This window comes from Rhinolophus sinicus, chromosome 16 (assembly GCF_057876585.1).
Source record: "Rhinolophus sinicus isolate RSI-liver-muscle chromosome 16, RSI-T2T, whole genome shotgun sequence".
Classification (NCBI taxonomy): domain Eukaryota; kingdom Metazoa; phylum Chordata; class Mammalia; order Chiroptera; family Rhinolophidae; genus Rhinolophus; species Rhinolophus sinicus.
The window spans coordinates 124,109,471-124,128,094 of record NC_142516.1 but is presented as its reverse complement, the minus strand read 5'-3'; the positions used below and the strand labels follow the sequence as shown (position 1 = coordinate 124,128,094).

At 42.5% G+C, this 18,624-nt stretch overlaps 1 protein-coding gene across 1 annotated transcript in view; it reads right to left on the bottom strand.

The window, feature by feature from the left end:
- Window positions 1-10,690, bottom strand: part of LONRF1 (LON peptidase N-terminal domain and ring finger 1) — a 29,283-nt gene extending 18,593 nt beyond the window's left edge. Inside the window, exons 1-2 of the mRNA XM_019750539.3 lie at window positions 9,764-10,690; window positions 254-372 (exon numbers count right to left, since the gene is read on the bottom strand). Of these exons, the coding sequence (XP_019606098.1) occupies window positions 254-372; window positions 9,764-10,484 (840 nt within the window). The 5' untranslated portion in view covers window positions 10,485-10,690. The remainder of the gene's footprint in view (window positions 1-253; window positions 373-9,763) is intronic.
- Window positions 10,691-18,624: the final 7,934 nt, after the last annotated feature.

Genomic DNA, 18,624 nt, shown 5'->3' with positions numbered 1-18,624 from the left:
ATATTGTATACCAAAGTCTCTATTTTTTTCTGTGCCTTGAATTCAGGTTGTTCTTTAGTTAGGAAACAATGATTTCTTACAATTTAAAAAATTGTCGGATATTTATCCAAAGTTTTGACCTTAGATTTTGAGAACTCTATATATTTTACTCAGAGTGAACCAGTCCATTCTGTTAAAACTTATAACCATAATTGAATGCAGGTTCCCCAGTTAAAATTTTAAAATGTATGCAAATAATAAACAGCAATTTTACCTCAGGCCAATTTGGCAGTTGAAAGAGAACTACATTTAAATCTTCTATGGCTGCTTTAAACTCTTGGAGACCAGCATACGATTCAGCTCTGTAAATTTTTAGAGTCAAGTCGCTGGGCTCTGAAATAAACATTTTATAAGAAGTTGATTGTTTTGAAAAGATTATTGTATAATACACAAAATACATCACGTTAAAGAATAGACTTAGTGATTCCAGTCGATAACCACCAAACCAAAGGTTGTGAACCAAGCACAGTATAGGTGCAACCTACTTACATGTTGAACTTTATCTGTAATTTATATGAAATCATTATAGACTATTTTAGAGGAGGAAATTGTGTTTTTTAAGAATACTGGAAATATTTTTTTACTATGACTAATTACCTCTAAGAAACCAAATGTTTTCTTAACATAGGGCATTCTATACAGATTTAAAAGGCATATCTTAGCTATTTACAAGATTTGCCTTAAATATTTAGAAGATGTAATTTTTTAAACCCTAATTTCTATATCTTCATTTATAAATTTATAAATTTATGTGTAAACTACTGTATGTGGAATTTCCATAGTAACAAAGACTGACCAAGGCTCTATCTCATGAGGTATATAATGGTCCTTACTTGGGAGAAAATGGGTTGATGAGAGTCAGCTTTTTTAAGAGGTTAAAATTTTAATTCCTGACATTAGCAAGAATGGTATTGGACCATTCCAAAACAGATTAAGTTTCAAACATACCTGAGGGAAAAAAACAAAAACTTTGTTGTTAATTTCACTATCTTCTATGTCTCTAGGTGAGCAATCAAATTAAGTATCCAATGTCATTCAGAATTTCAGACACTTAGCTGCTTCATCAAAATTATAATCAGTTACAGATACACAGATTCTAAAATGGAAGTCTAAGCAAGAAATTAATTTTCAGTAATCTACAGATGACATAAACTTGACTTTTAAAGCTATTGATCTTTGAAGCTTTCAAAAATGTATGTATATAAAATAAAGCATTCATTGCAAGAAGGGCATAAAGACCTCATTAACAAAAACTAATAAAACTCCTTAATCGCTCCATGGTTTACTCGTTTTTAAATAATTGCTTTTCTATAGATAACTCTTGATTTAACAATTAAATTAGAAGGGTCTTTTTCAATTGCTGGTGCTTGAGAATTGGAATTATATTGTCCCCTCAAATATAAACCAATGAAAGATTTTTACAAAGAATGAAATTAGTATTTCATGAAAATATGTCTTACTTCCTAAATAAAAGACAAATCTAGAATATCTTATCTTTCCTTTCTTAAAACAATATAATTGGAAATCATTATCTCTGAACAAACAAAAAAAACCCACCATTGATTAACCACCTTAAAAGGTTAATCAATCAAGAATGAAAAGTTCTAGCACAAAGCTAGACCCTGTAGGTGTTCAAAAGAGTTTACTTTATCCCTGTTGCTGAGGAGTTTATTATCTAACTAGAAAGTTTTCCTTTATTGTGAAACAGAATCCTGTAATCCTGATTTGACAAGCATAACTGGAGTTCAGAAAGTCGAGAGCAGTGTTTGCCAAAATAGTCCAAGAGTGTGTAGTAAACATATCAGCATCAAAACCCCGAGCTGTAAAAAAAAGGACTGCAGCCCAGGACATGCAGTGTTCCACCCACAGCTGGGGAGCTTCCAACAGCATCCTGAGACCCGCCTCTGCTCCAGCACCTCCAAAGAGAGGGACTTCACTGTTGCAACAAGCAGCCCATTCCACTCTTGGATCCTTTCCTGGGCTTTCAAAAAAATTCCCATATTTTTCTTTTACAGAGAGTCCCCATTGCCTCACACTCGATGCAGTGCACATCCAGAACTTCTGAATATCACATCCTTTCACAGTCACCTTTATATATAGCTTTTTTAGGGCAGTACTGAAGAAAGTAAGTGAGAAGACCTCTGTCTTTGAGAAAACCCAATCTATCAAACTTCTCCACTCTGACCAAAACAAAAAATGACTATGTGCCCTCTGCTCTCAACATGAAAACACTCAGAATGTTGAGGCTCCCTAGGAGGGTCCTAAAGAGTTAGTGAATATTGGGGCGAGAAGAGGTATACCCTAATATACCCTAAGAAGAGATGACAAGAGGGTCAGATTTTAAAACTCTTGTTCTCTAATTCCTCATAGGTAATGTTTTTATTGAGAACTTCAACTGTTAGTAGAATAATTATTTTGAATGATTCTTATTAAGAAAAAAACAAAAACAAAAAATCTCACCAGGTGAGTTCAAACTCAATACCTTTTAAAAGACATTAGGGGCACCTCCTAATTCTAAAAAGCCAAATGCACTAATTGAGGCCCTTTGAACAGCCAAAGCATACAGAATGTATGCCCTCCATGTAAACTTTTCTGAAAGGCAACTGAAAAAAGCAATCAGCTTTGGCTGTGTCATTAACTCAAGTTGGAAAGTCAACAAATATTTACTCTATGTTCTCTACCTGGCCTTGAGGACCTGGATGGAACAAGTCACCTCACTGGGCACACCATCAGGGAGGGCCCTGTCAGTCCAGTACTGCAGGGATCCGCTGTGCTTAGCAAATACCTGGCACATTACAGACGCAATTGGTTGAAAAAACGAAGAAAAATAAACATAGACGTAGTTTGGGCTAATTGTACTGAGCATGATTTAATTCCCAAACCTTTCACCTTCAGTCTGATTTTTTCACCCTACCTTCAGATTCATCAAATTTCCAACTACCTGCTGTACTTTTCCTCACTCAGTGTTCCACACAAAAACAACCACCACCAAAGAAAGGTGTCTTTTCACTGTATTCTCTATTACTAACACCACTGACTTCCCAAATCAAACTGAACTTTGTCAATTTTATCTCCTATAATATCTCTCCAATCTGTTTCTGCTCTTTTTCAATCCTACTGTTAATTGCTGTAGTTTAGGCTCCCGAAATCTCTTTGGGATTATAGCCATAGCTTGCTAACAGTCTCCCTGCCTCCCATTTTACACCAGCTATATCCTCATCGTAGACAGGATAAAAAGGGTATTCAGTACAACATACAAGTTCTTTCACGTCTGGCTCCTGCCCATCTCTCCAGCCTTACTTTCTATCTTCATCAGCCTCCCAGTTGAAGTCTCAGTAAGGCCTAACTACTCACCTGCCCCAGGTAAACCAATTTCATGCCTCTTCCTTCCTCTGCTCTGAGCTCCGTCCTCATCATATCACGGCACCTCCCCTTGGTCTGGGTAACTTTTTCTCACCCAACAAGCTCACCAATCTCTTCCCAAGATGCATTTCTCTGAGTCTACCTTCACTCAGTGTATCATAAAGATCAAGAGCATGAGCTTTGCAGCCAGAATGCCTGGGTTTAATTTCTGGCTCTTCCACTCAACTCCCTGTGACCTGGGGCAAATTTACCAAACACCTCTACTTCAGTTCCCTCAGCTATAAAATTGAGGTTTTGGTTATTTTTAATTTGTTTTTATTTAAGACACACCACTTATATATGCTATTCTCAAACGATTTACAACCTTCGGGATATTCCTATGTGTGTCTAGTATTGTCCACATTTTTATAGATGAGGAAACTGAGCACAGAGAGTTTAAGTAACTTACCCAAGATCAAAAAGCTAGTAAGTGGTGGATTCGAGATCCTCCTTCAGGCTGTCTGGCTGCAGAGGTCTCGCTGTTCACCTCTATGCGAAGAACAGCACTGACCTCACAGAGCTCGTTACTCAAAAGAGTAAGTTATACATGCAAAATGCTTAGAACAGGGTACACTGTAAGCACTGCTAAGGGTTTGCTGTTACGATCGCATTCGTTCACTGTATGTGCATAGCATTAACTATAAAATCTGTTTTTCAGCTCTCTCCATTATTTCCTATCTTTGTATCAAGTCCTGGCTTGAACTAGGGGAAATTAATGAAAATATGTATGCTTAAACTCAATTCATGCTCTCGTTTTCTTTTCTCTTAGATCCAGTAATACTGTGAGTAGTTAGTCAAAAATTTTGAAATAAAATTCTACTACACATCTGAGGAAACTAGTCTTAAGTTGTCCAAGGCATTTATTTCATGGGCTGAGGATAAAGTCCTCCAGTCTCGATTCCTCCTCATCTTTGTTCCAATCCTTACCTTAGGGATATGTGATTAGTACCGAGAGGCTACAGGTTGTTTCTTTAGTTCATCTTCAAGAAACTTTTTTCCTAATTACAAGTTATTAAATGTTTACTTATAAAAGTTGAAAAATATAGAAAATCAAGAATTAAAAATCTTTTTCCCACCACAAAAAAATAACCAGTGTTGGTATAAAACCTGTACTTCTTCTCTTGCACGTAGATTACATTTTTAACGTAGTTTTATAAAATACACCAAAAACATACTGTTTATAATCTGCTCTTTTTGTCAGTGTAATTAATAATTAAGTCCACAAGACTTTTAATGGTTGCAAAATATTTTACTGTATACAATCTTTTAAAAATTCCCTACACTGCAATTTTTAGTTCAATTTTTGCTAATATAAAAAGCAGTACAATGAACATCTATCTATATGCCTTTACATATCTGCTTACTTCCTTAGTTATTTTTATAAAGCTGAATGTGCAGAAAATTATGTAGCTACACAAAGTTTTCAATACATTCCGCTACCCCTCCTTTTATAAAAACTTTATTTTACAGTCCCACAAGCTGTTTTTGTTTCCTAGAAAAATACAAATTAAAAATAGCATAATTATTTTAATGTGCACTTCTTCAGTGAGGCTGAACCTTAAAACTACTATATATTCATTGGCTATTTAGATGGTTTAATTATACAAATTCCCTGTTCATATCCTTTTTCTCATTCTTCTGAGTGTCCTTTTTTTTATTTATATGTCAAGCTATTTCACAAATTTCAATGGCTAACCAAAATACCAAATTTCTTTGCTTCTTTTACTTTATCAAGTTCAGTGCGGTAGGACTCGGTTATCACAGCTAAACTGAAAGCTGCCAACTGACAAATTATCAGTGAATGATTAATAAAAATCCAAGAATACTAATTAAGATTATCACCACTGGATTCAGAAGATGTGGGTTCAGATCCACTATGGACAGTTTACCTAACTCTGAACCTCAGTCTCCTTACCTATAAATAAATGGTGGTGACACCAACATTTTAAGACTGTTTTGAGAAATAAATAAGATAATGCATCTTGACAATTAAAACACTGCTTGGCACAAAAGTGCTCAACAAGTAATAGTTATTGTTAATATTACAAAATATTTCAAAACAAGTTGATAAAAAATGACATTAGCTCTTAATATATTTACTGTCCTTTATAGAATAAGTCAGAATACACCTAGTTTACTGATTAAATTCAAATCTCTTCATGTTAACCTAGTTGATTAAGAGATTAAAAACCCTTTACATTTTCCTAACCTGTATTCAGTATTTACCCATAATTTGACTAATCTTTGTATAACTAAAGCCTTGCACTGCGGTATTTATATTTTATTGATGTAGGCTAAAATGTTACCACTAATTAACATATGCAATCTAAAATCAGGGTTTAACCCTTACTCTGGTAATGTTATTAACGTGGTAGAGAGAAAAGAATAGAACTTGACATCACAAGATTCGGATTTCAATTTTAGCTAAATCATCTTGTAGCTGTAGCATGTTTATTTACATTTGTAAAAAATACTGCATTTTAATATTTATGGGGTGTTTACACTTTCAGGCACCATTCTAAACACTACAGGTTTTGACAATTCTCACAACAGACCTAGGCGGTTGTTATTATTGGTACCTATCTACGATACCAATCTATTGGTATCTATGAGGTAGATACTAGTCTCATTTTTCAGATAAGGGAACCAAAACAGGGAAGTTAGACTACAGCCCCAAGATCAGAAAATAAGTGGAGGGCTGCACTGCCATTCAAACCCAGGCAGTCAGCTCCCAGCATGTACAGCTTTAACCACTAAGCCATACCGCATGTCTAGCTTGAGGTACCTCAATTTCCTTCTGAGGGTAATAGTACTCCACAGGATTCTTTGTGAAGATCAAATGACGTAAAGAATTTAAAAATACCTGGTAATAGTCAAGACTATATAATTAATAAAGACAAAATTTCCTTCTCCATGTATTTTAAATAAAATGTTCTCCCCCTTATGACCTTCCTTTTTAAAAAACCACTTCATAAAAAAAAAAAAAAAACCACTTCAAACTGTAATTATACTGTTCTGTCGTCTTCTTTGGGGGGAGAGCGGTATAGGAGGGGAGGAGGCAAGTCAGTGTAAAACTTCATTAAAACTAAAAGGAAGACAGCATAGCAAAGTGGGATCATTTCAATATACTCAAGTATAAAGATTCAATACAGAAAAGACTTTTACATAATATCCTTGAATACAAAAAAGACAGAACGTTATGAAACATCTGAGAGTTAATATCAAAAGATCAATGGATTAAGTGTTATCTAAATATATTTCAATTCAACAGAAACTTATGTAATCTCAATGGGAAACTTCTGATTTTGGCAAAGGTTTTCAAGCTTTCCTTTCTTGTTGACAGAGATAAATTTGGATTTGTGTGGGCTAACTGTAGACTAGATTATATTTTTCTAGTTAATATTTACTAGTTTCATTATAAAAGTTACATGAAAAAATTGTAGTGAAGTTCTTTTTCCCAAATGAAAGCATCATTAGTAACAACTGTAGTTTTATAATTATAAAAATACATTCCAAATGCCTATCTAGCTAACTAGCCAATTCTCAAAAAGTTACCACCTAACTGTACAAATATTTACAACTCTACAAAATATTTTTATTTATGCCTATAAACGGTTAAACACATAATATCTGTAAATTACCAATTATTATTTGGTAGCTTTAAGATTTTTTTCCTCCTCCTTTGCACTAAGAATTCGAAGGGTGAAAAAAGAGTATCCTCATTAGTACCGTTCAGACATATTTTCACATATGGAAGTAATGATTTTCCAAAGACCTAAAAATGAGGGGAAAACAAGCTAATGAGATGAAAGTCAGGAGGCTTGGGTTCTAGTCATGCAAAAGTAGGATTACGTAGCTGAATGGGCAACATTTCCATGTGCAATCTATGGAAATGGGAAAAAAAAGTAGATCTTTCAGAGTCTTTTTTTCTGTTAAAAATAGTATCCTCAATCCAAGGCCCAGAATCTTAATTAAAAGATTACTGGTCACAGAACATTAAGCTAGACTTTAATTAGTAAATGTGCTTACTCTTCTGCCATGGATTAGGACCTGAATTCTTATGAAGCAACTACTTTAAGAGGTCAAATCACTAATCATAATACTAAACAGTGCTGTTGATAAATTTCATTATTTTATACAAATGACAAAAAAAAAACTTCCTTGGAAATTTCTATTAAAAATTTTCATTGGATGAGCTATAAGGGCAGGAAGAGTACTCCAACATTTAGAACTGGAAGGAAAATACAGTGTTCCCTCTACAACTAGTTAGCTGTGGGGCTCTGGACAAGTCATTTCACTGCCCTAGCTCCTGCTTCTTCATTTTCAAAATAAGGACCATGGCCTAGATGGTCTGTACCTCCCCTTTTAACCTCTGTTCAGCCAAAGCGACAGAGTTGTGTGTATCAGAATTTTGTATTCCAAACAGTTCTCTTTTGTTCTGGGTTTAGCATCCCCATAAAAATAGTGAAAGAATATGAAAACATGGCAGGTTTATGCTTTGAGCTCTAAAGGTGTTAAATAACTTGATATATTCTAAGTAAAAAGGTCTAATAAGCACTTAGGGTAAAAGAACCATAAAAAAATACTTTCAGTTACATAGCTTTTAAGTTTACCTAATACCCAACATCAGTTTCTATTTTATAAGACAGGTATGGGTAAACAGAAAGAGCCTAGGGGGTAGCCTTTTGACTGGGGGGGAGATGAGAGGGGGCTCTAACTTAAGTTTACACAACAAAGACTGTGATAACAAGTTTAACCACACCTCCCCCCACCCCAAAAGGCAAAGCTGAACACAATAGAAGATTCCACTACAGGCCCAAGCAAATTACATCCTGGTTAGGAAAGTATAAAATCCCAGCTAAACAGAAACTCAGGGCAGCGGTCTACTCCACACTGTGGCCCTGGCAACTCCTCTGCCAGTGTTTCTCTTTTTAAATAAACTTTGTAACTTCTATTCCTTTGTGCCTCTTGAATTCTTTCACAATCTGGGAGCGAGCAACCCTGACATTTTAGATGTCTATTTTCTTGGGGATTATTCCCCCAAGTATCACTTTAAGTCATCATAGATGCTAAGCTTGAAATATGCTGATTTAACACAAGGTTTAACAATGACACTGTTGACATTTGGCGCCTGGCGATTGTGTGGGAGGCAGTCCTGTGCATTTCAGGATGTTTAACAGCATCCCTGCCCTCCACCCACTGGATGTACCAGCACCAATCCCACAAGGGGTGGCAATGAAAAATGTCTCCAGATACTCTTCCAGATAATGTACCCTGGGCGGTAAACTCCCCCAGGCAGAGAACAACCGATTTAAATAACAATTCTTCATTTTACATAGGTAAGTCTGAAATATCCCCTTCCACAGCCTAAAACCACCTTAAGAAAAGTGCTAACCTAGGTTAGGTGGCCGAAGCTGCTTCTCTGAGGTGAAGAAATAGACAGAAGATCTAAAGGCCTATCCCCGCAACTTGATCAAGAGTGGAAAGGCAAACAGAAGCGTGGCAAAGAACTCGATGAGACTACCTCTTTATCTTGGGCCGTGAACTAGGTGTATTCGAAACAAAGCACATACATGTTTATGAAATAAGTATGATTTCAAATAGGCAGGTTGACACTATCAAGAGGAACCAATTCCGCAGGCATTTTCAGGAAAGACTTGAACACCCCTGGGCAGCTCGGACACCCGCCCTGAGCCGAGTGGCCAGAGGGGCCCCCGGGTGCTGGGTGCGGGCGCCGAGCTCCCGCCACGCCCACCGGACGTCACCCGTTACACAACGCACCCCCCCACACACACACAGCTTATGCAATTCTGCCCTCCCGCGGCTTCCAAATTGCCCCAGTGACTTTTGTGGGAGACAAAGGTAAACGTTGCCCGCCTAGCCTTAGCTGGGGATCCTCTCTCCCCGCCCCGGCTGTCGTTTGCGGAGCGGCCAATTACCGGAAAGAGCGCGGCAGGAAGCGAGCGGCCGCTCCGGCTCGCCCAACTCCCACCCATCCCGCGCTCCGGCGCCCTCACCCCCACTCCGCTCAGGACGCGCCCGCCAGACCGCAAGGCCGCGTCCGAGGGAACCCCGCGCCTGTGCGCCCCTCCCCGCGCCGCGTCACAGTCGGCTCCGACGGCGATCCCCATTGTGACCGAAGCACCCCAGGGCGCCGCCCCCTCCCATACCCTCGAGGAACCCGAGACCCGACACAAGGGAGTCAGGCAGCCTTGGGGAAGCAGAGACGCCTCCCGGGGGCACAGACGAGCTCTGGGTAGTTATCCCATCCGGACAGGAGGGTGGGGTCGGCCGGGCTCGCGCCGCATCCCCGCGCAGTCACCTGCTCGCAGCGCCTCGCAGGCGGCGGCCAGGGCCTCCCGGTAGCGCCCCTGGTGCAGCAGCTCTGCGACCCGGCCGGTCGCCCGGGCTCGCTCCCGCTGGCCCGGGAACCACTTCTCGGCCAGGTGGTTGAGGACGACGCTGGTTCTGAAGCCAGAGGTGGCGATGGAGGTGGCCAGAGGCGGGGACCGCGGAGCGGTGCCCTCAGCATCAGTGGCAGCGGCAACGGCGGTTGGCAGCCGGTCCCGGCAGAGGCGGCAGCGGGAGCGGAGCTCTCTCCGCAGGCAGCGGCGGCAGTAGCTGTGGCCACATGGCACGGTCACCGGCTCGCTCAGAAAGTCCCGGCAGCCCAGGCAGCTGAGCAGCCCACCGGCGCCGGAGTCCGCGCCCGCTGCCGGGGTCGCGCTCCAGCCCAGCCCATGGCGGAGCCGGTAGTTGAGCACCAGGCAGTCCACTAGGGTGCCCAGGCACTCGGGCCTGACTGGGGCCCCTCGGCGCAGCGCCGCCGCGTACGCCTCCAGCGCTCCCTTCAGGTGGCCGCCCAAAGCCAGCAGCTCGCCGCGGCGGAGTAGCAGCTCCCAGCACTCCGACTCCGCGGCCGCGCGCTCCAGCCGGTCCCCGCTGCCGCCGCCCAATTCCCAGAACCGGCCTCGGCTCCGCGGCCTGGGGGCCATCTCCCCGTTCCCTCCGGGGGAGCTCCTCGCAACGGCCGGAGAAGACATGGCCCGCAGAGGGCTGCTCTGCCGCCGCCGCCCGCCGCCACGGTCCTGGAGTCTCCCGGACGCGCGGTTCCGCACGCGGCCCGCGAGCAGGGGGGCGTGGCGCGCGGACACGGCGGGGCGGCGCGCGCCCGGGAAGCCCCGGGGGCGGGGCCTGGCGTGCGCGGGGTGGGGCCCAGCTCCGCTAGTGCACCCGCGACTCCCCCGCACCGCCGCCGGTCGGGTCCCCAGGGGGCCGACTGGCTGGCCCCGCCCCTCCCGAAGCCCCTCCTGGCGAGGGACAGGAGGTCAGATGATCCCCCAGCGGGGATCTAATTGGCTTCCCCTGAAAGAAGGGCCTGGCTTGTAACTGAACAAAGCCCGAAGGAGCCCAGACCTCCTTCGCCCTAGCTTCGCTGCCGAAAGCCCCCCACCTGCCACGGCTTCTACCCTAATGCCTGCTTCCTCGGCGCTTTTCTGCCAAGAGGCTGGCCTCTCGTGGGACTAAGCCTTAGATCCCCGCCCACCCGAGTTGGGACCCGCGCCCTTTGTGAGAGTCTCCGGCTGTAGTGTGAGGGTTGTCAGGTACAAATCTGCATTTTCATTAGTTTATGCCCAAGTTACAGATAGACACGTAGAGGGCCTAGGAATGTGTAAAGTCAGTCTGATGACTTTGTGACTCCTCACAAAGTCGATCAACTTGAGAAATAATATAACCCCACCCACGTTCCTGAGGTGACTCCTTCCAGAGGGCAAGACAGTCTTCCGTGGTGCCAAGTTACTGTTTTCTTTGGTGTTTAAAACTCACCCCCACCTCAAGGGAGAGAGCCCACACGTTCCCGAGGTGTCAGTTCTACCCTCCACATCTCATTCACTGCCCTACAGCTAGCAAAGACCCATATTTGGCGTTTTTAAAGAGTAAACACCAGGATGAATGCTTTTCACATAGTTATCACCGTATAACTAGAACCCAAGCAGAATCTGCAGTTTTGCTGACAAAAAAAAAGATCCGTTTTTTGTATAATAGGCTATATTTTCTTTAAACTTGATGGCAGTGAGTTTAACGCTCTCAGTTGAAATATTTACAGATCTGATTATAGGGTACTAGATTGTTAATGCTGGAAAGTGACTTAGAACTTTTAATTATTTTTTGAATGGTTAGAAACAGTGGCCCAGAGAGGGCAAGTTATTTGCCCAAAATCACACCGCTAATATTATACAGAGGTTTTAAGATCACCTAACTCTGATTCTACTATTATGTTACCATGTTAGAGCTTAGAAATACTATTTTACATGAGATTTTCAAAATAAGCTGCTAGATGGAATGTTAACCTGAGCATGCTATGTCTGAAATTGGCTAACGTTTAATATCCATCTTTATATAGAACAGGTAATTGCACTCAAAACTGCTTTGAGTTACATGTGTTTTTACTACACAATGAGCAAATTGTGTAACTTCGGAGGAGATGGAGATATATTGTCCCAAAAGGAACAAGGAAAAAGCTAACTGAGGAAAAGCTGAGGCTTTTGTTCCAAACAGGGTGCAGAGGCAAACAAGTTTATCACTCACGTCAAACCCCGAGCAAATTACAGCTAAGACCCAAGGAGCAACTTCTAGTCATTTGAGGTGGGGGATATTGGGATTAATTCATAAGCATAATCTTGAACCTAATTCTAACCCCCTAAATTACTACCTTCCTTCAATAAGCAGAATGACTTCAGTCAGATGCCCACATACTCACTGAGACCTGAAACCATAAGTGGTACAACAGGTATCCGTAGGTACGTGAACATTGACGTTTGCGATGCATTCCTGCCCTTAACAGCAGCTTGCAAAATGTGCAATAGTAAATAGTAAATTACTGAGCAGTAAGTATGTTCATGATTACACCAGAAGTATAAAAAATCAGTGAACATGCATATCTTATTAAATATAGTTTAAATCAGGTTTTGTCATGTATGGTTCAGAAAATAATATAAAGTTTCATTTGTCCTCTGGAGTTTCCTTCCCTAGTAAATATGACGACCACATTTGATTCTGGTGTGAAATAAAATGGTACAAGTATAATGGGAGAGGGAAAAAATGGGACTGGAGGAGGAACCTTGCCGTGTTCTGCTTGGCGTTTGTGAATGGTAATAATTCATGTTTGCTGGTTTATACATTTACATAACTGGTTCTCATTTATGTAACTTATTTATGTAAGAGGCTGTACTGCCTCTGTGGCCTTTGTGTACTGCACAATTTCCCTCTGAATCCGGAAGTCTGGGGCAAAACAATCACTGGCTCTATGACAGTTCACTCTTCACAGTCATCCTGTGCCACCAAAAGAGGATATGCACTCTGATGCGACTGCTTTTTAAATTCAGAGGAGAGAAAAATGAGTGTATCTCTTCGTTCATTTTCTAAAATTTGGACTTTGGTCTCTGACTCACCCAGGGAGGCTGCCAGGGAGAAAAGAGAATTCTGTGAAAGAGCCCCCAGGCTGGGAGGAGGGCAACGGGGTGAAGAACTCTCCTCTGTTTTCCTTTCAGCATTACTTGCTTGGTCTTTTCTAACAAAGTAGTAAAATCATGAGATTTGTATTTCATTTCAGTTTTAATTTTAGTGTTGTCTTCTAAAATAGATCAGTTATGTAAGAGAGTAAGAAGAAAAGCATATCTGTTTCCTAATTTGGAAAATGCTTATCACCATCATTGCCTGCGTAGCCCTGCCCTCCCCCACCCTCCCTCACCCCCTTACACACACACCACAAGGAGACTTTGCCTGAGAGAGTTAGGTAAACTCCTATGAAAGAGTAATGTAGCATAGTGCTTTCTTTGGACACCCGTCAGCTGAAGATGAGTATTTGAACCTTTTTTTTTTAATGGGGGTGAATTTACCGTTTGTTCCTTCACATTCTTTTCATTAAAAAAGACTGAATTTAAGCTTAAAGAGCCAAGCAAAATTATGTCCTCTTCCTGATTAATTTCAGTTGGTAACATTCTAGTCTGCACTGAAAACAGTAAAGTGTCATATACTCAGTGCATATCCAGTAGCATATCTACACATATTGCACAGATGGAAGGAGCTCTAGAGACCACCCCTCATACCCCTCCTGCTATATGTGTATATAAGAACGCTGAGATTGGAGAACCTGCTGAGTTAATAGAAGTCATACTGAAGAAGGAATCCAGAGACCTGGGACTGACCATGTTTTTGCCTTTATGTCTGTGAGGAAGTCCCTTGGCCATCTCTGAGTGTGGTTTGTCATCTGCAAAAGGAGGGAATTGTAACTCTCTCTCAGGTGCTTCTGCCTCTGGATCCAAGCCCTAGGGGTTTGTTTGAACACAATGAGAGGAGGCAGAGAGTCTCCCAGACTCAGGAACACAGCAACATGACACCTGTAACAGCAGAAGGTGAAGACTGGAATAGAAGAGGAGGGTATCAGGAAGCACATTTTGTTGATGTGCACCCAGCCCTGTCCAGAGGAGGGGGGCCATTCTCTGGGATGTGAATGTTTTCAGTGACTGGACAGGGATCCCCCACACCTCTTCACCCCTACTGTAAATCTATGAGAGGCTGGAGGAAAGCCGGGGGGGAAAAGGGGCTGGTTATATAACTTGGGTATTTGTGAAGTTTATATAAGATGCTAAAAATACAGTATATGATTGCTGTAATGGTGTTCTAAGTGAAAAGCCCTAATGAGGACAACCTGAGTAGGTTAAATAGAGGTGATGCTGAGTGGATGTCTAAACCCAATTGCCTGCAATGACTACTGTCTAACCAAGGACAGTTTACTACTCATTAGTAAACTATTCTCTGTTATGTGGGGAACACTGCCAGTGTGCTCAAGGGGCACTACCCTTACCATTCTTAATTCTTTTCTAACACTGTGAAGAATCTAGAATCTAGAAACACCAAGTATGTATATCTGGCTCCAGATATAACTAGATAGCTCAAATGTAGCCAGCAATAGATGAGTTTAATAAGCTTTCATCTATATCCATTTACATAAACAACTTGCTTCAAAGAATGATTTGGAATTTTGTATGATAAACTTGTTTGTGTCTATCGGAAAAAAAATAGAGCCATTTATATGTATAAGGAAAGTTTGCAACTGCTGAGATGGTGTGTGTTGAAAAGCAATGAGGCCCAAAACCCTCTTACCCAGAGGGTACCACCTGGATTCAGTATATCCATGGGCAAAGTTTCTCCAACTCTGTATGATGACGGGGTTGTAATATATAATTTCCATAGTCCCTTCCAGCTCAGAGAGGCTGTAATTTCTGAACACATCCCTGCCTTTTGATAATTTTCGAGGGGAAAACCAAGCACTCTGGGCCCACATTTGTAATCTTTAATTTTGTAATTAACCCCCTGTGGGCCTGTCCCCAGAGGGGGGGGTGTCTACATACTCATGCCTGCTTCTGTCTGGGGCTTGGGTGGGGTCACGGAGTTGGGAGAATCGGGGTTGCATGGTATCCTTGTCCTGAGGGGGCAGCTGTCCAGAGATGAGGACAAAGGGCGAAGGGATGCACCAGGTTACAATGGGCAGGAGAGGGTTAAAGGCGGCCCCGCGGGGTCATGTAGGTGATGGCTCTGGAGAAAGGTGGGCACTTGTGGATCACCATTCAAATGGAGGGATGAAAAAGAGGAGGGTGGTGAAATGGCGAGTCCTGCCAGGGAAGGCCACTCCCGAGTGCACCACCCCATCTTGGTGCCTTCGGATGGATGCCATTTCAGATCCAAACTCTTAAGTTTGTCTCCAGCTGGCATGAAGGGGCTTAGTAGTGGGTAATCAGCGCCCCCATACGCTTGCTAGCAGTCCCTGCCCTGGAACTCTGGAGCAAAAAGGAGCCCTGTGCAGATCGTGGCCCAGCCATCTGCCCGGGAGGCCTGGGGAGGCAGGCGGCCTGCTAGGAGAGGTGCAGTGAGGCAGGGGTGGAGGAGCCTTCGAGAGCTGTCTGGTCAGAAGGTAGCCATGAGCGGCGAATGCACGTTACCCTATTACCCATTGGATAGCAGCGTGCAGGTAGCACAATGTTTAATACCTCCATGGGAAACCACAGCAACAACTGTACAGGGTGAGTGTGTCGTATCCAAGTGCACACCGATCTTCGAGAATGACTTTATCCAGATCGGCAAAAGAGAAGTGATCGATGTACACACCGGGTGCAAATGGTGACCTTGAGCCTCGTATACACCAGCCTCCCAGTATCTGATACTATGATGCTGGCACAGCCAGCTGCATGCTGGGAGGAGCATGCCCGATGTGGCCTAGACACCCAGGAAAACATCCCCGGGCTTGCAAAGACCTTGCAGCTAACTAGGCAGCGGAAGCCCAGAGGGCAACAACACCAAAGGACAGAAGTCACTCCCAACACCACAGGGCTGGAGAGGACAAGAGAACCCTAAGATCATCATCATTCTGCTCGGTAGCCTGCCACCACTGTGGGGAGGAAAAGGACAAAGCCCCAGCAACGCAGGGGACTGAGGACATAACTCCTCCCCCATGAAAACGCCAGCCTCAGCCCCACCACAAAAGGAGTCTGTTAACTCACAAAGTGGGAGGAGCTGAACTAGGACAAGTTCAGAGTCTTCAAGCAGAAATGGCTTGTCATGAACTCCCAAGCCTGCCTTACGGCACACAGTGGAGAGGTGGACATCAAATCCAAGCTAGTGGAGCAGAGCAGGCTGCAGTCAGAGGAGGCCACCATGTACGCAGAGTGCGGCAGGGCTGGGGATGACTGGCACCACATCTGAGACCAAGGAGACAGGAATTTTGAAGCCCATAAAAAATGGGGTTAAAACATGGAGACCTAGGGGTTTTCAGGTTAGCTTGCCTTCGATTTAACTAAATAATTAAACATAAATGAATAAAATACATTTTAAGAATAAAAAGAAACCATAAAGCACAATTCTAAGGCACATCTCTCTTCATCGTGAAATTCATGTGTCGGTGAGAAGAGTCTGTGGTAGGTGAAGGAAGACTATATCTGCCTTCACATGCAGTGACATGGGGATTCAATGGGCCTGTGCTGGACAGAAGAGGCATCTCTTAGCTTCTGTCTGACTCTGTTTGGGCTACTATAACAAAATTACCAGAAACCAGTGGTTTATGAACAACAAACATGTATTTCTCACAGTTCTGGATGCCGGGAAGTCCAAGATCATGGCATCGGCAGATTCAGAGTCTGGTGAGCCAGAAAACTCAATCTACTTGGACACTTGTTTTTTTATCATAGCCTGTCCTTGTGATAGACTAGCAGTAAAAATATAAATGGTTAGTCAGTTGCACGGTGTCTGTGATGGCCGCAGGTTATCTTGGCCAGAGTGAGCCCTGAAATTAGAAAATACTGGGTGAAGGAAGGAGTCATCATTTCTCAGGAAGCAAACTAAGCAAATATAAGAAACAAGGCCTCCACAAATTTATTTATGTGTGGATTAGGAGTGTGATCAACACCTATTGTTCACTTGACCAAAAATAAGAGCTAAGCTCCCGGGCTCATATAGGACAGCAGACATTATGGCTCCAGAAGAAAAATGTCAGTGCGGGGGGGAAGGGAAGAGGGAGGAGGTATTATCAAGTCACTGTTCTCACCCAACTGCACATGCCAAACGGGCACAGGACCCCTTCACAATGTCTCCCCAGGAATGATTTCCTCCCCCTACTGCCAGATGGCAGGCAGTGAAGGTCCAGGTAGGCTGCGTAAAGATTATGTTACGTAAAGGATGACCTGGGAGGTGAGGCCAGCAATTACCAGGGAAGAGGCCTTCCGCCCACGGAAGACAGCGCTGTGGTTGGGTGGCTGCCTCGGCTCAGGTTGGTGACAGAGGGACTTCAGAGGGTCTGAAGACCATAAAGCTTTGTTTGTATGTCACCAAAAGCAACTGGGTGTTCTATTATCAAACTAGCTACCATGTATTAGCTACTAGGTGCCACACACTAGTACATTATCTCCTTGAATCCACTTCATAATGTTTTGAGATAGATACTATTTTCCACATTTTACTAATGAGGAAATGCATTAAATAACTTACTCAAAGTTGCACAGCTAATGTAGAGCCTAAATTCAAACCAAGAGCCAAGGTTCTTAATAGCAGCCAGGATGTGTCTGAGCATTTTGGAGAGAAGGGAGGAGAGAAGGCGGCTACCGAAGACAATCAACTTCAAGCGCAATGGTCATAAAGAGGTCTTGGCTTTCGTACAAACACAGACAATTTTGTTTTAGAAAAAACAAGAAAACAACAAGCAGGTGTCCCACAAGCATATATCATTGGAGACTCGTCCGAATACAGATGGATCCATGTGATAGGAAATGACAATCCAGGTAGAGAAGATGAAATAAATGCATATCCACATTCTCTTTTGATGCCACTTTCCAAATAGCTTGTAGCTTATCACACAAACTCACCTAAGTAGTATTTCGTATTGTAGATAAAGCAGAATCCAAAGCATGCGTGCTCTGAAGGGCATTGATCAGCAGTCGTCACTGCATTGGTTGTGTTTCTCTCTCCTTTCCTTACATAAGCACATTTACGTAACAGGCACAGCCAAATGTTACGCTGATTGATGGGCACAGAGAAGTCCTGCGGAGCTCAGCATCAGGACAGCGCCGCCTTCTGGTGGTATCTGGCAATGAGAAACTGCTCACCTTGAAAACACACCTCCTGGAGATGTGTAGTTGCTCCATCTACTTTTACTGCTTCTTTTGGGTTGATTGTAGCCTATCTTTAATTTCCACTTATTAATTAGGTTTTGATTTAAGGGATTATATTATAACATCCTTCAAAGCTTAAAAAAGGAACTGACCTGGCTGAATCCGTAATCACCTACTTAAAGATCTTTTGTAAAAATTCATTGTTATAAATTCTAGATATAATGACTTATAATAGCATTTATAGAGCTTAACATTATTAGGTCTGAAGGATTCACTTGTAAAATAATACAGATTTGCTCATTGTATTACTTCAGAAAAGTGTTTATATTGACATTGAATCACTGTGTTTTGGAAATGCTATCTTCCACTAAACCTGCCCGTGGTGAGACCAGATTCCTTCGATCTCCTGCACCAGGTCAGCACTTATTTTAGTTAGTATTTATATCCGTTCTATAAATATATAATTATTTGTACATATCTGCTGTCTGGTTTCTAATTTGCTTTGACTCTTTTTTATTACATT